The 23,235-nt window shown below is 44.1% G+C and overlaps 3 protein-coding genes across 4 annotated transcripts; all 3 read left to right on the top strand.

Moving 5' to 3' along the window:
• Positions 1 to 7,203: 7,203 nt before the first annotated feature.
• LOC112566421 lies at positions 7,204 to 9,395 on the top strand. Its single transcript, XM_025242601.1, has 4 exons — positions 7,204 to 7,354; positions 7,656 to 7,754; positions 8,524 to 8,574; positions 9,006 to 9,395. Exons 1-4 carry the CDS (start codon positions 7,276 to 7,278, stop codon positions 9,290 to 9,292), a joined length of 516 nt encoding a protein of 171 aa, XP_025098386.1. The 5' UTR covers positions 7,204 to 7,275; the 3' UTR covers positions 9,293 to 9,395.
• A 797-nt stretch (positions 9,396 to 10,192) lies between these two features.
• On the top strand, positions 10,193 to 11,541 carry LOC112567289. The gene is made up of 4 exons (XM_025243923.1): positions 10,193 to 10,337; positions 10,562 to 10,660; positions 10,919 to 10,957; positions 11,144 to 11,541. The coding sequence occupies exons 1-4, from the start codon at positions 10,223 to 10,225 to the stop codon at positions 11,431 to 11,433; spliced, it is 543 nt and encodes a 180-aa protein (XP_025099708.1). The 5' UTR covers positions 10,193 to 10,222; the 3' UTR covers positions 11,434 to 11,541.
• Positions 11,542 to 19,760: 8,219 nt separating this feature from the next.
• Positions 19,761 to 23,120, top strand: LOC112567288 (uncharacterized ABC transporter ATP-binding protein YfiB-like). Of its 2 annotated transcripts, none has more exons than XM_025243921.1 (5): positions 19,761 to 19,857; positions 22,144 to 22,295; positions 22,393 to 22,451; positions 22,594 to 22,768; positions 22,921 to 23,120. In XM_025243921.1, the coding sequence occupies exons 1-5, from the start codon at positions 19,769 to 19,771 to the stop codon at positions 23,115 to 23,117; spliced, it is 672 nt and encodes a 223-aa protein (XP_025099706.1). In that variant the 5' UTR covers positions 19,761 to 19,768; the 3' UTR covers positions 23,118 to 23,120. The 2 variants fall into 2 exon arrangements, 1 of the variants encoding a protein (XP_025099706.1); XR_003099784.1 differs by lacking the exon at positions 19,761 to 19,857 and adding an exon at positions 21,238 to 21,749.
• The last annotated feature ends 115 nt before the right edge of the window (positions 23,121 to 23,235 follow it).

The raw sequence follows: 23,235 nt of genomic DNA, 5'->3' as shown, positions 1-23,235 counted from the left end.
AAATAAAAAATTCTTCCGAAAGCTCGCCCCATGAACAGGCGTCACGTTCCGAGATGGCGACAAGCGACTGTCACGTGACCGCCTCTGTATTTGTGTGTTTGTGCCTGTTGTTCCAAGATGTGCGAGTGCGCCTGCGCAGTAGATCAGAAAAGATGGTGGCTGTGCCGTCATATCCGCTTTCGACAGGAACCGTGGCACAAACGTTCCGCCAGTCTCCTCCACCTCTCCCCCTCACCCCTCCCCCCGTTAATTGAGGTCAGTGGCACAGATAGCGACAGGACCGGTAACCGTAGCCCTGCCACGCGCCGCCCGCCTCTCACCTGATAGTGCTTATCTCCCCCTTGTCTCGGCAGGTGGTGTTAGATGGCGGTTTGTCCCTTGCCTTGTGTTTCCACTGATCTATGAATGATACAGCGTCCTTAAGAAGTAGATATATATATCTGTAATATATGTTCCTTTTTTTGTTTCTTTCCTGCCGTCCAAATCTCATTGTTTAAAGCCGTAGGCTCGTGTCGTTTATGGTTCACAGATGGCGCTGGCGCCTTCCCTTTCAATGAAGTCGGCTTCTGGGAGGAGGAAAGGTAGGAGGGTCCCGAGGCCATGTTCACAGTTTTTGCTGACGAAGCAGTTGCACGAGATAATGACGAATTAACCGTTATTCACGAGATCAACAACATCAATGATGATTATTTTTTTAACTCACACGAATGTGGCGCACTAATAACTGTTATTGTGATTTGAGGTCTGACAACAGACAAGCCTCCTCCAAGCGTATTATGTCGCCAATGTTGAGCTGATTAAGTGGAGTAAGTAATAAAAATATGGAGATATTAATATAACACGATTTTGTTTTTTCCCTCTCCCCTTCTCTCCCTCTGTACGTGCACCGCATGTGTGTGTGGTTCCTGGTGACTGTCCTCTTGGTAAGCTTCTTGTTGTTTTTATCAGACAAACGAAAGCTCTCGGAATCTGTCTAAGTATGGTGTTTGTGTAAGCTCTCGACAGTCGGAGAGTTGGGAGATAATGATAGAGACAGCTGATGGCAGGTTGTGGACGTCGCCTGTCAAAACACAACGCCCTCTATAGTTCCACGATCTTGAAAAGGTCATCTAAACCAAACAGCAACTTGTATTTATTGTAATCCTTTTATCTACCCACCGCTCGACCCACTGCTGTCCGGTGTGAGTAGTTTCCCCGCTCCGTCCTTTCCTCCTGTGAGAGGGCAGAGGGCAAGGTGGTGGTGGTGGCGGTGGTGGTGGAAGAGGAGGAGGAGGAAATGTGTAAAAATGTTTTGCAGACCATTTGTCGTCTGGTACGAGCGGTGTTGCGTGCTTCGCGGAGAGGCAAGTTTGACACGTGACTCGCAGGAGCTTCAAGGTGAGATGCGACAAAGTGGTTCACCGGGACAAGTCAGTCCTGCTGTGCGAGGGTCTCTTTCGCGAAACAATTCTGTCATTAACTACCAGGGGTCGCCTTTAGGACGATAGGAGAAATGATGCCATCGACCTTTCTAGCCCATGTTGAATTAACACCTGTTAGTTGTCTCCCCCTTTTTTACGTGTTTCTTTTATTCTTTTCATTCTTTTTTTTTTCATTTTTTTCTTTTTTTGTTTTTTTTTTTGTTTTTTTTTTGTTCATGCCAAGACTTGATTTGTTCGGTGGAGTAGGAGAGTGAAGGTGTATGAGCCCGCCATGATGTAACATGGTGTAACATGATGTAACATGATGTAACTTATCAACCACCCACCTACCCCAAGTTTCCACTAGAGCCGCCACACTAGTTCTCCTCTTTAGACAGTGCCTTCATCTCAGACGCCGGAGATATAATGCAGAAAGAGAAGATGGCCTTATCACCGGGTACAGAAACAGACCGTTCACTCAGCCTCATCCCGGGTGTCGGGAGGACCACTCTCCGCTCCTCCAGTCCAAGAACCAAGTAATCAGCGCCATCTACTGGCTGGTGGCCAAGCAGCAAAGCCGCGGCTGTTGTTTGTTTTACAGACATTCGCTCGGCAAGACAAGGGTGCCGGGTGGGAGAGAAGGGAGGTATTCTGGAGGAAAAGCGATGTGAGATAAAAGAAGCTGGAAGAAGCAGAAAAAGTGGGCAAGTGTGTATATGCTGGTGAGGCAGCGGATAAGATAGGCAGACGCTGGCAAGATTATTGTAGCCACTTGGCAGGTGTCTGTGAGGGCGATGAGGCGAGTAAAAAAAAAAAAATCTTACAATTAAGTTTTTGAAGTTTCAATTCGGGTGAAGAACGTATCAAGAGTTGGGAAGTTGAAGTGGGTTGAGGTGGGTTGAAGAATCAAAGCAGAACCACGAAAGAGAGGCGCGATTTCAGAATATCATTTTGCATATTTCTTTGCTTCTGCAAACCGGTGATGAAAAGTATTTATTGTGCGACAGTTGTTTATTAACGTATGTCTGCAATAAGACTAATTTTCACACCTAGAAAGGTTTTTTCCACCAACTTTTATTTCGTAATCAATGCCTGACCTTGTGACAAGTCGAATGGCCGTGACCTAGTGTCACGAAGCCTAACCTTTGACTTTTGACACTTTTACACAGAAGTGCGCGCGCATCTTTGTCTGCATGCGCGCCCTCCAGCGGCGGTACTCGGGTACTTTCTGTCGTTTGATGGTTTGGTCATTGACTTCTATCACTGGTCATCAACAGAAAGATTTGTTCCTTGGTAATGATGTAGATGAGTACATTGCTTCCTTTATTACTGATGATCGAGGTTCTAGTTTTGTGCTCGTTAAATATTTATTTTCATCTGTTTTTCCTATCCGTATTCTTTCTTGCTTCTTTTAACTTTCTTCCATCTATATAGTTTTAGTTTCTATTTCTTTGGTCTTCATCTTCTCTTCTTTTTGTTCCCATTTTTCTATTCTTTCTTTCTCTTTATGCTGTTAATTGACAGTTGGTCTGCTGATCACTCACTCATGATTGCATACTTGCTTGATGCTTACTTTGTTTGAGGGACAAACAGTTTCAACCCCCCTTGTGAATTATTGAAATACAGTGATTTAGAGATTCACAAAACTTTCCACCCAGGCTGCACGACCGAACGAAGGAGGGAGGGAGAGAACTCTTTGAGCAGCTACCCCAACCCCAACACAAACAGTCTAGGGGCTTGCTCCCCCACCCTACCCCACCCCCATGATCCTTAGTCTTCCCCCCCCCCCAGTCTCCTCCCTCCCGTCCTCGCGATCGTTCTCTCCCTTTTACGCTCGACCGTTATGAAAGCCTGGAGACCCTGAAGGGAGTTAACTGGGATCAGATACGATTGTCGCCCCTCGTCTTGAAAAAGAGTCTTATCGTCTGCTGCTTGCGTTTATGTTTCTTCTCTGGTTTCTTTCATTACGTCTGACAAAGCAGCGCCCTCTATGAGCGGCGGGCAGGGAGAAGGTCGGGGGGAGGGATGTCGGGGGGAGGGATGGCGGCCGCGGAACCGTTTTTATGAGAGTAACAAAAGCGTGGAGGGGAGGAGATCAGTCCGGGAGGACTAGGAGCAGAACAGAAGGTTGATGGGAGGAGTGGGTGGGTGGGAACAGGTTCTGCACTCTTGTTTTCTTTGCCGACTGACTGCATTTACTGGACCAGCTTGCTGCTCCACATAAATCAACATCAATAGGAAGCCTCAAAAAAGAGTTTAAAGTTCTATGGAGGCAAATTTTCTGTGAAAAGTATTTTTGAAGTCAAGAAGTTAACAGCGATGCAGGGGTGGAGCAGCTTGGGGCGACTGGCTGTCCGGGTACTGGTGAGCAGCAAGGTCTGCGAGTGTCTGCGACACGTTGTTGCACCTGCTTTTGTTCTTGTTAGAATGGTTTGTTGTTGTTGTTGTTGTTGTTGTTGTTGTTGTTGTACCACCCGTCATCCATGAGTGCCCTGTAGCATACAAACCCTGATGAGCCTACAGGGAGTGATGGCGAGGGCTACGACAGGGGCAAGAAGTTTTACTTGCTCACCACATCATGGGTGGTCTCCTCGTCAGTTTGTGTGCGTCAGGAGTAATAACGGTTCTCTGACCGTTTGTGGCCATTCAACAAAGGGGAAACAAGAATAAAAACATTTTGTTGAGGTGTTCAAGCCGATTAGTCATGACGCTCGAAGCTTTTATGAGATGTCCTAGTGAAAGTGCGAGCACTCTAAGCATTATTCTTCATCCTTTCACCAGAATCTGAAATTGTTAGTTAATATAGAACCAAGAGGTCCTGATCTCAAAAATCTGTGAATACCTTTGACAAGGTGAGTGTGGACATCTCATCACTTCAGGCAGCGACCCCCTAATATTCAAGATGTTTAAATAAAAACGATGACATGGTATCAGAGGCTGGAGGTGAGGGTGGGGACGTGGGAGGAGGGAGGTTACTGAATGGCAGGTTGACGAGGACAGAGTTGTCGGACCTGCTGTGTGGCTGTGTGGCTGTGTGGCCGGTCAGACGAGGCTGACGGTGTCCGAGTGCCAGCAGGACAAGACAATGAACCACTCACATCAGGTGACGATGGCCTCCTCTTCCTCCTGGATGGGGGATCTGGTTGCTGGGCTGCAGACCTGAGTATAGTTGACAATTAGTCGGAAAATAGCTTCCATCAACAAAATATTAACTCAGTACTTTAGCCTGATATCATCCCACCTCTCGACAGCCTCAGTCAATCTCATTCCCAATATTATTCATTCCCCCTTTATCATCCACCCATTATTCCATTCAATTATTATGACTTTAATTAACACATTCTTAATCAGGACAAGCGATTTACGGACCTACCTCTGTTCCCCTTCCAATATCTGGTTGTTTTTTGTTTTTTTTTTGCTTCGTTCTTTTTTTCTTTTAGCCTTTCTTCCTCCATCTGATGGGAATCCCCGTGAGATGGACGGGGGTTTGGGGACGGGGGCGAAGCTGACGCAGTGGCAAGAAAGAAAACAAACATCACTTAGTGGTGGGGCACATTGTGTGTTTGTGTGTGTGTGCGTGTGCGCTTGTGTGTGTGTGTGCGGCCGTGTGGTATGTGTGGCGCCAGGTTTCATCCCCCCAGCACCCCTCTCTCCCATCCCCTCCCCCTTGCTGTCGGCAGTTTGCTCGCACGGCCATGAGTGAGTAACATTCATCGTCCCGCTGGTACATCATATGCACACACACACACACGCACCACGCGTAGACACACAACAGGTAGACACTGGCACGTGCATGCGAAACACACACTCGAACATGTATCCAGCCAAGCGAACACGTAAACAAAAGTTTTAAATGGACCGATGCTCATCACACGTGCGAACAGATACAAATCGAGAAGCTCACCACAGACACATTTACAAACGCACACACAGACATTCACACACGCGCTTCATAAAACCATTTACAGGTGCAAACAAGCGCCACCTTTGTCGAGCAAAAGAAAGACAACTCTTGTGACACGTGACAGGTAACAAGAAACACACAGACACACAGACTTAACAACGCAGCAACAAATATTGAAACTCATTGTCGCAGACCACAAAGGTGTAGCTCACCCTCCAGCGGTCGTTCACTTCACTTCTCCTGTGCTGACGAGTGAATGAGCGAGTCCCGGGCGGTTAGATCCAGTTTCTCCACGACAACAGCAGCAGCAGTGTCGTGCAAGGTGGGCTGTGTGGCAGGTGGATGGGTGACGAAGGGGGACGTCACACCTGAGCTACACCTGTGGAAGTCGTTAAACCTTGACACGCTCGCGACAGCCGCACACCTGACGACACCTGACGACACCTGACGACACCTGCTCTCTGCTCCTCTTGTTGAGGTTGTCGCTGATGCTGCCAAAGGTCGCGGTGATAACGACGTCAATGAAAGTCAGAACTGGACACCAGGTGGGGGCAGCCACAGGTGGGGCGACATCATGATGCGCGAGAGGGTCGGGTGGGGACGAGGGCCGGCGGGTATTTGCCGTCATCTTATTATCAGGGAGGACTGGCGCATGAATTTGATGATTGAATAACAACATCGATGACGTGTTCTGCACTTCGGAATTAGTTGGCGAGGGTCAAAATCCAATTACATCTTTCATGTCACTCCCCTGACATTTATTTTCTTGTTCATCTCAGTCACCCGAGCGAAATCCTTTTTCCTCTCACGACTCGGTAAAAATTCAAGATAATTTCTCCAAAATCCGTGAATACCTCCGATCGCCTCCCACTCTCGAGATAGACACACACTGAGTACAGTTTATTTGTATATTGTTGATGTTTCTAACCCTGACTAGGGCAGTGTCTAGTCTGTCTAGTCAGTCAGGGGCAATAGTGCTGCAGTGCTGGGCTGTTATGGTTGCCTCCCTTTACTCATGCGTGCGTTTCTTTATTTCTCTCTCAGATTGAAACTTTTGTCTGAAGTCTGTCTGTTGTGTCTGAAGTCTGTCTGTTGTGTCTGAAGTCTGTGTGTTCTGTCTGAAGTTTGTCTGTTCTGTCTGCACACTACTCAGTAAATACAACCCAAGTCATTTAACTGCTTGTCAAGACTGGCACTAGATGGATCATCATGGCTTCAGTTCGTCTCTCTCTCTGTCACTGCCCTGTCCACTGAGATTTTCTGGACTCCGGTTTCAAGTGGTAGATATTATTGTACACATTTAGAAAACTGTTGTACATATTGAAAACATATTGAATCCTTTCATCTCCTCTCCTCACTATACGTAGGCGTACATTTGTTTTCATCGCTCATGATGAAGATGTAATCCTGGGTTTTGCTTACTTCTCTTGTGAACAGCTTGTTGATGAGGTTTGTCTCCGAGAAAGCAGACACTTGACAAACAACACGTGTTATGCCACTAAACATCACCACATCTGGGTCCATTGGTCATATATCGGTCATATTCTGCAAGAGGAAATTGATAAGCGAATGATTAGAGCTTTTGGGCCTGAAACCAAAAGTGCACCGGTTCCATACCCGTGTGGTGCAGTGATTTTTTCCCAGCTATGAGGAATCGCTAGTAGCTCCACAGACAGTTGGGGAAGGTAAAGCAACGATAGGCACAGGAGATGGGCACCACACTCACACAAATTGTCCTCGATAAAACTGTGCCCTCTGTAACCTGTCCTCCTGCCACTAAAGACCTAAAAATAGTTCAGAGAGACGACCTTTACCTTGTCCTACAAACACAGTGACGGAAATTTGAAGATAAGAAACTATTTATGACCTTTTGCCTGAGTCCTTGAATATCAGCTTTCTATTGTCTTGTAGACAAACAGTTTTTATCTAAATGCTGTTCACTGTAGATGTCAGCAAGTCAGGCTCGTCAAGATGGCGCCCGTACACCTGTGTGTGTTGCTCGTGGCCACCTCCTGTGTCTCGCAGACTTTCTCCAAGCCCTTGTCAGGTGGTAAGTGTGAAGAACAGAACGTGTACCTAGACATCACATGTCAAGTTTAGTCCAGTCCTCGTCTTTCCAACATGATATTTACTTTTCCCGCCATCCAACAGTCGTGCTCGATCGTAGTGCATGCACGCACGCGTACACAATATCTTTATAAATATATATGTAAAAATTTCTTCTTCTACTGTCACTAAAACTGACTTCCTGGTCATCTGACAACGACAGTGTGTGTGTGTGTGCGTGTGTACCTTGTGTACCTATGACAGCAACATCATCGACGATTTAACGAGTGTCTCACCTGCCCCAGGTAGTGGACGTCTCGAGAGGAGCGATGACCCTCAGCCTCTTGCGGCGGTTGTGGACAACTTGTCCAGCAGGCTGGCCAGCCTAGAAGCCAGCAACACAGGTGAGGACACACACCTGCTGTCACTACTGCGTTCACGACAATATAAACATTTATGTGAACAAACATAAACAAACATTCCCTCACACACCATTTGCTTGTGGAGACTGGGAAACGCAGTCAGCATTCAGGTCACTCAGGTCACTCAGGTCACTTCTCCCTCATCACCATTCTGTCAGAAACAGATGAACTCGCTGTTGTCTTGACCTCTTCTACATGACTAACATCGCCGCAACTACCGATGTGATAATAAACTTCATGTTTATTGTCAACCATGTATCATCGTCCTGTCAATGTGTCACATCATCATCTTTCTCCCCCCAGGTGTCACACCTACCTGCTGTCACAATGCGGGTATGAGGTGTAGGTCTTAGGTCCTTCCACACCCTCGACAGATTTAGAGTCGTACCACAGGCTTTGCCACTAATCTCTAGATAAATACGACTACGACTGTAACCACCAGTGTACACCACCACAGACTGTATACAACACTATACCACGTGTGTGGCTCCGGACTTCCAGACACATTCCCTCCTGTGTGTCATGGTGTGTCAAGGATGAAATGTATTGCTTTACTCATGACACTTATGAAGTATATTTTGGTAAAATGTTTTGCTGACAAATTACACGATTGACATGAAAAAGGTGTGTACATTAATCCTCCCACACACACACATACCTTCTCCTTCTCTCCTATTGGTGCAATAAGAAATTTTGTCAGCTATCTCTTGAATATATTTGTATTGAAAATGAGTTTTTCCGTGTTTTTCAGCACTTAAAAATCAAGTAACAGCATTGGAAAATCAGCTGAGAGCAAAGCGATGTGAGTTGTTTGCTTTCTGTGTATGGAGCTGACGTTTATTATCTGCTATTATCCATGTTAATGAGTTTCTTTAATTAAGTCTTGAAAACTGTGTATCCTGCTGGCTGAATTAAGAGGACAAAGTAGTCACCACCACCACTTCCGCCTCTCAGGGTAGCCGGCGACACTGACACGAACAGACACACACACAGACACACAGACACACAGACACACAAACACAGAAACACAAACACAGACACACAAACACAGAAACACAAACACAGACACACAGACAAACACACAAACACAGACACACAGACAGACGTTAGTTACAGTAGCCTACAGAGTTGATGGCCTTTTATTCAACTTTATCAGCTTGAAGGTTCTATTACATCACCAACATCAAAAGATTTCACACTTACTATTATTAATGATATATATTTTGTGTGCAGGCGAGTCCGGAACCGTGCAGCTCTACCCCCATGCCCAGCCCCCACAACAAGTGTCGGGTGAGACAAGGAGACCTCACACAGTCCACGTCAACTTTGACCTTCCCTTCCCCACCCAGCCTTGGGTGGTTGTCGCCATCACTCGTCTGGACGTGGACAACAGGTTCAATGTCAGGATCAACGTAGGTGCGGATGCCATCTCCACTTCCGGTTTTGATGCGCGTGCGTACGAGTGGGCGGACACTAACACCTTTAGTGTGTCTGTCGTCTGGGTCGCTTGTGACATCTAAAGATGAAAGGCGATAACCAGCATCATCGGTTGTTTGATAATACTGACCGTGTGTGATTACTTCCTGTTTACTAATGACAAATAAAACTTCAGATATTTCCTCTGTGAACGTTGTCTATTGCTACCAGAAACGTTTATGTCATCTACAGATGACAGTTTTACAGATGACAGTTTAGTGCAGAGAATATCTACTTCCCACTTTCTTCTCGCACAAGAAATAATGACAAAAATCATCTATTTATGTGCATGTGAGAGCACAATGATGTGAGTGGTTATCAACTAGAATACAGTTCATTGTACATCCCATTACTACAATGTCTCAGATGGCAGCAGACGATCAAGGGAAGATCACCCGTAGCCCTAGGCTTTGCTTACTTCTCTTGTGAGCAGCTTGCTGATGAGGTTTGTCTCCGAGAAAGCAGGCACTGGACAAACATCCCGTGTTCTGCCACTAAAGCACTATCCACATCCCGGTTTGTCGGTAACCCTAACCCAAGCCTGCAAGGGAAAAGTGGATACACACGTGATTAGAGAGCTTGCGCTCAAACCCAAAGGTAAACCGGTGCGATACCCGAGTGGCGCAGTAATTTTTTCCCCCAGCTATCGGGAATGATTTCCTGACTCTGTAGAGATTTGGGGAAGGTAAACCAGCGAGATGGACATCGCATTCAACAACAACAACAACAACAACAACAACAACACACACACACACACACATTGTCCCCGAGAATACTGTGATCTCTAACATCCCCCACCTCTGCTACTAACGACCTAAAAATAGAAGCTGACCTCTGACTTAACATATCCTAAAGATGCAGCGATAGAAATGTTGAAGACAAGTAAATCTGGAAACGAACTTTTGACCTTAGTCCGTGTGTATCTGCACTGTATTATCTCGTAGACTTTCTTATCTAAATGATGTCAACTCCCAATGTCATCAACGTCAGCGACAGTCACACTCGTCAAGATGGCGCCTGTACACCTGTGTGTACTGCTCGTGATCAGCTCCTGTGTCTCGCAGACTTTCTCCAAGCCAGTGTCAGGTGGTAAGTGAACAGAAAGTGTTTCTTTACATCACGTGTCCACGTGTAGTCGAGTCTCAGTCTTTCCGACATGATAATTGATCTCCATTCAAATGTAGGGCACGCGCGCACACACATTGAAATCACTTGCCTTTGACACTTGGTGCTTACATAAAATCTGTTTGGACCATTGGTGACTAATGCATCACATCGACTGCGACTCTTGTATCACCTTTCACCTGTCACAGGTAGTGAGCTCCATGAAAGGAGTGACGACCCTCAGCCCCTAGGGGCCGTTGTGGACAACCTGGCGAGTCGGCTGGCGAGGGTGGAAGCAAGTAGCACAGGTGAACTCAGATGTTGTAGTCGTCCTGCTGTCGACATCTCCTTGTCGTTATGTATCTTCATCTTCATTATCCTCAGAGGCAGAGGAAGCAGCCTATCGTCATTACCATCGTCACCAACTTTGTTTATTCTTCTGTAGTCACGACAACTACAACTGACAGCTGACTGCCTGACATCGAGACTTAGACTACCAGACACTTCCTACTGTTTACTCTGTGTGTGTTCATCGGGAAAATAATTTCTTCCACACTTTTTTTCAGAAATGCAAAATGAACTTGGTGTACTGAGAGCAAAACGATGTGAGTGGTTATCGCCCTGAGAATTGCTGTCTGTCCATCACGTGACGTATCTCAAACATTACTGAAGTTTGATATATATATATTTGCTTTGTTTGTTTGTTTGTTTGCTTGCTTGCTTGCTTGTTGTTGAGGGATAAGGTTGTTTGTTTGGGAATCAGTTTCTTGATGAATTCATGGTTCTTGCAGGTGAGTCTGGTGTCGTTGGCTTCGCACCTCACGCGCAGGCCAACGTCATCGCGCCAGACGGGAACCAGTCGAGGACTCACACCATCCACATCAACTTCGCCCGACCCTTTGCCACCACACCCTGGGTCTCCATCGGCATGAGCGAAATAGACGGGTACAACACCGCCAACCTCAGGATCAGCCTGTCGGCTGACGGCGTTTCCACTTCCGGTTTTAACGCGCATGCGCTTGAGTGGGCTGACACAAACATCCTCAGCGCCACAGCCACTTGGGTCGCTTGCAACGTGTGACAACCAAGGGAGAGCATTGCTTGTAGTTAGCGATTCTCGATTATCTCGACAACTGTTCGCCATGCACTTCACTTTACTAAAGACAAGTAAATCTTTAGATCGTGTTTATTTTGAGTTTATTGTTTGTTTCTGATTGTCGTTCTGAGAGGAAAACAAAAGACTGGCTAAAACTGCAACAAAAAGCAACTGTCTGTCACAGGGGTGGGCAATTAATTTTCGTCGTCTATATTAACTAACGGACCGTCCCAACCTGAAAGTGATCTCGTGTTTTCATTTGAAAGAATGGAAATGTCAGACTGCCGGTCGTGACAGACTACATGACAAGTGACTGTTTATGCAGGATTCAAATGTAAACATTTTTGTTTCACACAGTTTGATCTCTTATTATTAGTTTTTTTTCTATCTCTCATAGTTATTTTTTTATGATTTTTTTTAAATCGGGGAATTTCCACGCGCACGAGAAATGTGACCTCTTTGAACCCTGACGCACAAAAGTGATGACAGTTTTCGGTTTCGTGTATATGAGTCATCAGAGATTGGAAACGAGGCTCTGTGCGTTGATTTCAGTCACAAAAAGTCCACCGACGGACACAGTCGAAAGGTAAGACATTGTTTATGATAATTCTAGTAATAGTGGTTTGTTTGTTTGTTTGTTTGTTTGTTTGTTTGTTTGTTTGTTTGTTTGTTTGTTTGTTTGTTTGTTTGTTTGTTTGTTTGTTTGTTTGTTTGTTTGTTTGTTTGTGCTTTATGCCGTGTTAGCAACTGTGGCCATATCATGGCAAAAAGCAGTTGTAAATGTAAAAGTTTTGGAATAAAACTGCCCAAGTCGTATAAAAAAATATAAACATGTTTTAAAAGCTAAGTAAGTAACTAAAATGTAAAAATGGTGGACAAAGCATTGAAAAAGGGTGTTGAAGCGCAAAAAGGCTACCAACACACCAAAAAGAAAGAGAACTAGTAGAATATAAAAATTTTAATTTGATAGTAAGGCCCTATTCTCTTTAAAAAAGAAAATATTGCCGCCGATGGGAGGGACCTAATTAAGGAAAACGGAATTATCTGACAACGTATAGTCTGAAGCTTCGGACAGGTAATCAAAAAGTGTAAAACAGTAAAATTTTCCCTACACCAGCTCACTGACTCACTCATTCTGCTTTGAAGAATGACTACACTACTGGTATCTTTTCAGGATGCAATTTATATGGAGATACATTGTGCGGCTCTTCCGCTTTGTGACAAGAGGGGCGTGGGGCCAGCTGGAGCTGCAGCTACCTCAACGAGCTCCACGAGCTCCAATACCACAACCCGGTGCGTACTTTAACACGCTGCGGTCGTATTTTTATTGCCAGTGTTATTTTAGCTGTACGTGTCATTAACAAAGGTTATACTAGAGTGATGTCCCTTCGCTTAACTGGCTGGAGGGGACCAGCTCTGACGTTTTTGTATCTTCTGTGGATCTACGATGAGTTTTGGTTTCTCCCGTTCATCTGTAATGTTTGTTGCACCGCTCGCCTCTGTTGTGGATTGTTATTCTATGCTTGTGCTGCGTCATTACTTACAATAGACATCTTCGTCCACTAACGGCTTCTGTCTCATGTTCTTTCATCTTGCTTTGGATTTTTGACTGTAGTGGACTTTGTGCCTTTTTTAACTGACACTTTTAGTTGTTCTAGCAGTGTGGACCAGTGTGGACCATGCCGTTTTCCATTTTTGATTTACGAACCACGTATGTATGTATGTATGTATGTATGTATGTATGTATGTATGTATGTATGTATGTATGTATGTATGTATGTATGTATGTATGTATGTATGTATGTATGTATGTATGTTCTTCCCGGCATGTCACTGACTACTGTCTGTCTGTCTCCTTCGTTTCTTCAACGCCAGGACTGTGCTCTGCTCTAAACTGTGTTGCCTTAAAACTTATTAACATCTTATCTGAACTTAAGTGGCATCTTATAACATCTTATTCATCCACACACACATCCTGAAGCCTTGTCTGCCCTTTATGTTGCAGGACCACCAGCCAGACCAAGGAGACAACCACTACGCCCATGGCAAGTGGACATGCTCGAGGACCAGTTCAGGCAAGAAGAATACGTCGGTCCTGTGACTCTAAGGATGCTGGGCCGACGGAGTGGCCTGTCACAAATACAAATTCAGGTAGGCACAGTACACAGGTCCAATGCCTAGTCCACTAGTTGTTAACTAAACAACCCTGACTTCAGAGACACATATTAATATTGTGGTTCTTCCTTCCAGAGATGGTTCCAAAAACGCAGATGGTGCCAAAGACAGCACTAAACAATGAGGTGAGAGGAAATGTCATTCCGAGAGTTGTCGGTATTATAGATATGTTATTAAATTAAGCAAAGCTTACACGAGCTTAACAAATCACAGATCAAGATATTTTGACAGAATAGTAAAAGATCTGTTTTTTTCTCTCCCTGTAAGGTCTGTGTTTTGTTCCACGACACAGTATATCACAACATCTTGTATGGCCATTGCTCGAGCGATTATGAAAGACCCAAATATCCTCGTGTATGATGAAGCAACATCATACTGAGTTTTCACACCAATATTTTCATGTACTGAAAATTTTCAATGAGACATTATTTCTCTACTGGAATGAATGTTTGCAGCAGAGACTTTCTGGATGTGACAATCTTTCAACATATTTTGTTTCTTTGTCTTTAACTGAAAGAAAAAGACATTGTGAACATGATGTAATCATTTTTTAAAAGTATTTTTATATCTTTTACTTCCTTGGCATCTGAGCTGTCTTTTATTATGGACAATCATTGGAAGTCTTTAGAGTTTAGGGAATTATTATGACGGTTGCTGAAATTTCTGAATAGCTGCTTCATGGTTATAGGGAAAACTTAAATATTTCTTTTTTTTTAGAGTAGAGTGTTCAAGATGTGTTAATTTTTGTTTAGCATTTATCGTTTTACTTTATGTTTTTGCAGACCAAAGGTTTGGTTCCTGTGGACTGGAGCATTAACATCAAAGATTTTTAATAGAAAATGCAACCATACCTATCAGTATTGCTAGCAGCTTTGTTGAGGCCAAGTCTCCATTGACTAGAATGTACACAAAATTTGTTTTGTGAAGTGTTTGTTGCTAACATCAAAAATCAGAATGCACTATAAATAAAGCTGAGTATAATGATAATTCTGTGTGTTTTTCATAAAAATTTGCTAAATAGATTTGTTTTTCACATCTGCTCTCAGCAATTTGTTTTTCAAAGCCTCCTGCTGATACCTAAATGGCTTTTGTTGAAACCTTGGTTACACGCTTGACGACATGCTGTATATCATTGGAATTGACTTATGTCATGAAAGAGAGTAAGAAAGAAGAAGAGAGTGGGGGAATGACAGTATTCCACAGTTGGCTATGCTTGGTGGGGTGGGCAGTGGTGTCAGAGGCAAGCTGATCCTAACTCTTCACCCTGTGGGAGTGCTGAACATCTGAACCTGCATCAAATAAAATTTATTTCTGAATCTCAAATCAAGAAAACAAAGACTAGCTGGATTTTGCTGACATATACTGCATAGAAATATTTATGTCTATAACTAACTATGAAAAAATGAGGTAGGGGGAGAGAATACGATGTTATATAGTGGAGGCTGGAAGTTGAGATGAACAGTCGATGTAGAATCTACTGCTTAAGGGAGACAACTTCATAGGTGAGGCGAAAAGAGTACAGAGAGGTGTCTTAGACTGACAGCCCGCTTCTTTTACACAGACAGACAGACACACAGACCGACAGACAGACTGACAGATTGACTGACTGACTGACAGACTTGACCCGACTTGACTTGACCCGACCGGACTGGACTGGACTGACTGACTGACTGGACTGACTGACTGACACGCCCGCATACATGCATGTAAAACACTTACCAATGTGTGCGAAAACATTGTCGATTATGTCCGGTGAAATTTCCAGACTGACGTCGGCCTCGACTGCAGTGGCAGCGGCCGTGACGTTGTCGTTGGCGTAGTGATGACCGGTGATGATCCACTCCAGGGCCATCTCATCGCTGACCACGTAGCCCTTAAAGCCCCACTCCGTGCGCAGAATGTCTGTCAACAGCTTCTTGTTGGCGCAGGACGGCACACCGTTGATTCTTGAAACACAGAGACAGGTGTCTTGATGATGTGATGGACATACACATACTGGCCGTTAAAACATGGACACACACATACTGGCCGTTAAAACATGGACATACACATACTGGCCGTTAAAACATGGACACACACATACTGGCCGTTAAAACATGGACATACATATACTGGCCGTTAAAACATGTACATACATATACTGGCCGTTAAAACATGTACACACACATACTGGCCGTTAAAACATGGACATACATATACTGGCCGTTAAAACATGTACACACACATACTGGCCGTTAAAACATGTACATACATATACTGGCCGTTAAAACATGTACATACATATACTGGCCGTTAAAACATGTACATACACAAACTGGCCGTTAAAACATGTACGTACACATATTGGCCGTTAAAACATGTACACACACATACTGGCCGTTAAAACATGGACATACACATACTGGCCGTTAAAACATGTACATACACATACTGGCCGTTAAAACATGTACATACACATGTCTGGGACAACTTGTACATGGCGGCTACCGGAGTGAAACATTACCATTCGTAAGTTGACCACTACATGATCATTATTTATTTGTTTCATTGATTCAACGCTTTTAGTCACGAGCCAAGTGTAAGTCAAGGAGAGGTGAGCGAGAGGGGTTGGCGGGAGGGCACGTGCACTTGCCTGTTGTAGCTGCACATGAGACTGTAAGTGCCGGCCTCTACACAGGCTTTAAAGGCGGGTAGAAAAGTGGACCTCCAGTCTCTGTCTGACACCTGACACAGAATCACTTTATAAAAACAGAATCACGGAATTACAAGAGTCACAGCACCACAAGTCACATATTCACAGTCACATATTCACAGTCACATATTCACAGTCACATTTACACAATCATAGAACTGGTAGCACAGAGCCACAAAGTCACAGTCACATGGCTTTAGTGAGAGTGAACTATTCATCATCATCATCATCATCGATAACACCATGAGGAAGACCATCACCAGTATGACAGGAAACGCGCAATGCGCATGCGCACATACACATACGTGTGTGCCTGTGTTTCTATACGTATCACGTGTTGCACAGGTCACCGGGGGAAGCACAAACGGCTTCCAAACTTGCGCGTCACCCACCTGTGATGCACGCATTGTCGTATTTTTTAAAGACATGTACAGCTCGTAAATGAACGAATACACAAACAACAGACAATGAGAAGAAAACAGTAAGTAATATTTAAATTCTAATGTATATTCAAATAAAATATGAACTTGTTTGGTACTTTATGCAGGGCTTCTGCTAAGTCTAAATTCTTTGGGGTCCCAGGGACCCCTTCTTCAGAACCACGCAAATGTGTTTAAAATGCTCTTTTAAACGGCGTATCACATATATTTGTCTTTTTGTAGTTTAACATATATACATTTTTTAACACGGGTGAAAATTTGCTTCTCAGGCACTCGGTGCTGCGTTGTGATTTTTTTTTCTTTCGCGCAGCACTGTACCTTCTTAGCTCACCGATAATAATATTATTAAATGCATCAATCTGATTTTTTGGGGGACAAGAACAATGTTTATTCATTTGAAGTTTATATACGGTTATCAAAGTGTAATTCCTGGAGATGTAACTTGTGCTAGCATGATATATCCTGTGCAACCCTGTGTGAACATTTTTTTAAAATTCAATTACACCTACTTAATTTGCTTTGGATTTGTAGCGGACAGGTGTGTAATAGAGGTTGGATGGAAGGTTGATGCGCGTGATTGGCCTGTTGTCTGTGGAAATCGTGGGTCACTGGGCACTACGTGTAGTTTGGACACCACGTGTATTTTGGACACCACGTGAGTTGTGGACCTCGTGAGCGAGGCATGAAGTGCTCAGACAGCAGGTCCTGAGACCCGCGGTGTTCTTACTGCTCGTGAGAGGAGCGATGTTGTTTGTTGCCGACATAATACATAATGCAAACATGTTATACACTCATCATCGTGTGGGACATTCATGTATTGCCTACTAGACTTCTAAAACGCACTGAAAATTAATGACTGCCTGCGACGAATTTATACTGTTACACTAAATGAAATCATGGAAAAGCGATGTGAGTGGTTGTCTCTCTCGCAGTTTAAAGTAAAATAATTTTTTTTGCCAGGTTTAGGTTAAAATTAGCACTTCTGATAAAGCCAAGTGAATAAACTCCCGCATCAAACCATACCTGAGATTTCTGATTACCGAACAGAACAGCTATAATTATTATATATAATATTATATATATAATGAACCATGGATGAGTCTGCCAACTCTCCTTACTGTCCAATAGTACCAATACATTGCAAATTCATGAAATCTTCCAAATAAAGTAATTTACCATGCACTTCTCCTCATACACAACATTCTCAGCGTTGCACTAGCATACACCAAATATGACTAAACTGGTAAAGAGAAGTCTTAAAGAGCACTTTTCAAATCGCAAGAAAAGTCCACGTGCTTAAATATTCAGCAACACACAAATCAAGGACTAAGGGTGCCCATGCACCACTACTTAATACTAAGGTCCCGCTCTACCAGTTCGCTTCTCAAAGTGTCTCTGTCTTCTTAAACAGTTCAAACATGGGCTCTTACCCTGATCATTCTTCAAAGGAGTATGAATGATTCACTGTCCCCTCCACGTGGGTGACGATGGTACCCAGTCCTTCGGCACCTGCTTCTCTGTAGTCAGGTCTCTGCTGACTTTTTCACGCCGACTCTTGTCCTCCTCGCTCCCCGCACTCAGCAGTAGAGTTGCTGAAGACAGGCCTTCTCTAGCTGTTTGGGATGATGAGGGGGTTCCTCTACTCGGGCCACCATCCTTCCATTTGCAGGTGTCGTCGTCGTCGTCGTCGTCGCGTCGACTCCGGCTGTCCAACCTCTAGCCGTCCCGAGCCCGGCGCCTCACTCCCCTCACACAGCAGTAGAGTTCGCTTCTCCGCAGACAATCGCAGAGCTTCTGGGAGACTGAGCTACTGAGGGGAGACTGTGCTACTGAGGGGAGACTCAAGAAACGAGTGGGACCGGAGAGTCTCGCTGTAGTCTCCCAGAAGCTCTGCGATTGTCTGAGGAGAAGCGAACTGGTAGAGCGGGACATGTGCACCCTTAGTCCTTGATTTGCGTGTGTTGCTGAATATTTGTGCACGTGGACTTTTCTTGCGATTTGAAAAGTGCTCTTTAAGACTTCTCTTCACCAGTGCCTTGAAATTGACAGGTTGCCATAGCTACCAATGGATTTAAGTTCGCAATTGTGGAAACTGCTGTCTTAGTATTTGGGTTTAGTCATATTTGGTGTATGTTAGTGCCACGCTGAGAATGTTGTGTATGAGGAGAAGTGCATGGTAAATTACTTTATTTGGAAGTTTGATGTATTTGCAATGTATTGTTGAAGTCGTCGTGTATATTAACTAACGGAACGTCCCAACCTGAAAGTGATCTCGTGTTTTCAAAGAATGAGCAATGTCAGACTGCTGGTCGTGACATACTACATAATAAGTGACTGTTTATGCAGGGTTCAAATGTAAACATTTTTGTTTCACACAGTTTGATCTCTTATTATTAGTTTCATTTTTTTCTGTCTACTATAGTTATTATTTTATGATTTTTTGAAATCGGTGAATTTCCATGCCACGAGGAATGTGACCTCGTTGAACCCTGACGTAGCGTAAGTGACGACATTTTTCAGAATGCGTCACGGATCTCAATAAGAGATAGAAACGAGACTGTGTGTCAACTGATAAGAAGGTAAGACATTATGATTATTACTAGTAGTAGTGTTTGTTTGTTTATTTGTGTTTTATGCCGTGTTAGCAGCCATATCACGCAAAAAGCAGTAAATGTAAAAGTTTTGGAATAAAACTGCCCAAGTCGTACAAAAAAAATACATGTTTTAAAGCGCAAAAAGGCTACCAACACACCAAAAAGAAAAGAGAACTAGTAGAATATAAAAATTTTTAATTTGATAGTAAAGCCCTATTCTCTTTAAAAAAAGAAAATATTGCCGCCGATGGGAGGGACCTAAATAAGGAAAACGGAATTATCTGACAACGTATAGTCTGAAGCTTCGGACAGGTAATCAAAAAGTGTAAAACAGTAAAATTTTCCCTACACCAGTTCACTCACTCATTCTGCTTTGAAGAATGACTACACTACTGCTATCTTTTCAGGATGCAATTTATATGGAGGGCGGCTATTCGTCTCTATCGCTACGTTGCGGGCTGGGTCTGGGGCCAGGAGGAGCCTCAACAAGCTCCACCAGCTCCACCCGGTGAGTACTTTAACACGCTGCGGTCGTATTTTTATTGTCAGTGTTAGTTTAGCTGTACGTGTCATTAACAAAGGTCATTGTAATTATCAGGGTCATTATTGTTAGGTTAAGCATTCTCTCTCTCTCACACACACAGAGGTACCTAAATGCCCATCGCTTACGAGTTGCTGTCAACTCTGCTAATGAAGCTAAACTTTAAAAGACTCTAGACCTTTCTAGTTTGCGCCTTGAGGTCACTGTCATCAATCTTGCCTTTGCTCTGAGTGGAGTTTTCTAGAAGAGGAAATTAGGAACCGTAGACTTGTTCCCTCAATAATAGGAGTTGATGTGTCACAAGTAGCAGCTCGCCGGTTCACATCCGCGGTTTAAACGCAACGAAGACAGTTCTTGCTTTTATCACCTGTGGCCAGGAGGACAGCATTCGCACCTGTTGGCCTCGCAGACAGACAGAGAAGCAGGTCAGGCGTCTTTCTATCAGAATCGTCAAGTTCCACTTCTTTCTTTGTTTCTTTCATTCTCGTCTCAGAGTGCTTTCCGTTCAGCGGGTTCCAGCTCCGAGCTTGTCTTGTTAAACTGTCGGCTGGTTTTCATAAAGTGTGAGCAATCCAGCCCCACTTCCGCTTCTTGATGTCTTGGCTGGCAGGCTTTTGGTTGGCTCCGTCCCACAGGGCGGTATTGGAGATCTTCTCGGTCCATCTGATGTTGAGGATGTGGCGCAGACATCTGTTGACGAATTCTGTATCTTGTTGGTGATGGCATTTGTCACCCGCCATGTCTCAGATCCATACAGAAGGACTGACTGTACATTGGTATTATGGATGCGGATCTTGGTGTGTAGAGACAAAGCCTTGGAGTGCCAGATAGGTCGTAGGGTGTGGAATGCAAGTCTGGCTTTGTTTATTCGGCTTCTGACATCATCTGTACCTCCATCTTTGCCGACTAAGCTGCCAAGGTAGGTGAAACGGTCAGACTCTGTAATACATTCTCCATGTAGTTGGAGTGGGGCTTCTTGCTTGGTGTTAACCCACATTACCTCCGTCTTCTTGATGTTGATGGTTACTGGTCAGGCCAGTCATCGCTGCTTCTTCTGCGAGCCGAGTGAGCTTTGTCTGTGCGTGTTGTTGCTTGATTGGCTTCGATGATTTCTGCCTTGGTTGGCGGGTTGGTATTTACTTGGAACTGTTCTGCAGCTGGGGGAATGTCCAAAGTGGTTGTTGGTGGTGGTCGGACTTTAGTGGCGCGGACGACACCGGTAGAAGTTCAAACGTTCAAACATCGACACACACATTGTAACGATTCGCGATTCAGTCGAATCTAGTTAGATTCCTATTTTTTTTTTCATTCTCTTTGCTGCTCGCGCGACTCATTCGTTTACGTCATGTATGAAGTTGACGTAAGTGAGCGTGGCACAGCGTAACTAGGGCGACGGTAGTCAATGGAGGCGGAAGCCATGTCGACCCTGCAACATTGTACTTATGATTAGTCGGCACAGTCTCCAAGAAAGACTGTGAAGAGGTCGTCCTAGTTACCTGGTCGCTAATGGCCTGATTGGTCAGGAGTGGGAAAAGAGGAGTTAAGTTAGTGGATCTAAGGTTTCTCGGGACAGACGAGAACGAGTAAGCAGTGAGACAAGAGCTCTGAAGAGGGTTATCATTGTTTTAACGGCCTTCAACGTTATCTACAACGTTCATCTGTGAGAGGTCATCGCTTGTATTCTGATGTGTATGGATTCGATAGGAGTGTATCGACTTCACCCATACAAGTGATATGGCATTGGCCACCGTGGATTACTCTGAAGGATTATAGATTCGTTAACGATCATCGGCGTTGATCTGCAACGTTTAACCGTATAAGGTGTAACCCAGACACCACCTCGTATTGTATGGTGTGGTGTAGGTATTGATTCCATAGGAATATATCAGCTTCACCGATACAAGTGATGTGGCATTAGCCACCTTAGATTTATGAACTTTGTGATGTAACCCGTTTGGATTTAATCTGCTGGTCCAGTCTGTAATCTCGCCAGCCCGTCAGACAACCATAGGAGAGGGTAGCGCGGGGAGGGAGTAGTGATATTTTTCTTTGTTTCATTCACATTTCGTCACTATTTAATTTCCTAAACATTAAATGTGTTAATCGTTGGCCGGACCTTTTTGCTGAAAAAGGGGAAAGAGTGCGGCGAGCGTGGTTTACATGTAGATGTTCACACACGCTCGCAGACACATTTAAACACTCTTCCTAAAAGTTACAAACATCCTGAACCTTGTCTGTACCTTCATGTCGCAGAACCACCAGCCAGACAGAGGCCCCGCCCAAGAAGGCTCAAGCCGTGGCAAAAAAGAATCCTGGACGATTACTTCCAAATATACAGGTTCCCTCCAGCATCACGCTGGAGAACCCTTGCACAAAGGACGCGCCTGTCGCAAAAACGAGTCAAGGTAGGCACAGTAAACAGTTATAATGTCTAGTCCACTAGTTGTTAACTAAACAACCGACTTCAGAGACACGTATTAACATTGTGGTTCTTCCTTCCAGAGATGGTTTCAAAACCGCCGCAGGGTATGGAGGCGCAGACAGATATAAAAGCGGAGGAGGTAGGAGGAAATGTCATTCCGAGAGTTGTCGGTATTATAGATATGTTATTAAATTAAGCAAAGCTTACACGAGCTTAAGAAATCACAGATCAAGATATTTTGACAGAATAGTAAAAGATCTGTTTTTCTCTCTCCCTGTAAGGTCTGTGTTTTGTTCCACGACACAGTATATCACAACATCTTGTATGGCGATCTCAAGAAATGTGAACAGGATGTTTACAGGACAGCTGAAATGTCAGAAATTCATGATGCAATCATGATACGTTTTCCACTCAAGTACCAAACACAAGTTGGTGAACGAGGACTGAAGCAGTCAGGTAACCCACAAGACCTTATTTTCATTTTAGTGAGCTGCTCGGATACACAGCCTTCATTTACCTACAGGTTACAGTGAACTGTTCATGTACACAGCATTTATCTTCCATTTAGAAAGTGCATTATTGTGATGAAACTTTTTATCGTTTATCAGGTGGTGAGAAACAGCGCATTGCCATTGCTCGAGCAATTATGAAAGACCCAAATATCCTCGTGTATGATGAAGCAACATCTTCCTTAGACACAATTACTGAACAGGTACAACTGTATTTCTTGTGTCATCTTCATTCTGCATTTTCCACCTTTTATTGGCCTGCTTTATTTTTTCCCTCAAACCTTGCTCCCACTTAAATCAAATCAAACTTTATTGTCTGAGGAAGTCCAAGACAGAAAATTTTCTTTTGGTCACAAACTCAACCACATATACCAACATAATATGAGTATATATATATACAACACAATGGGCAGA

This window comes from Pomacea canaliculata, linkage group LG6, assembly GCF_003073045.1.
Source record: "Pomacea canaliculata isolate SZHN2017 linkage group LG6, ASM307304v1, whole genome shotgun sequence".
Lineage (NCBI taxonomy): Eukaryota > Metazoa > Mollusca > Gastropoda > Architaenioglossa > Ampullariidae > Pomacea > Pomacea canaliculata.
The sequence above is the reverse complement of the archived record's forward strand: the minus strand, read 5'-3'. Positions and strand labels throughout refer to the sequence as shown.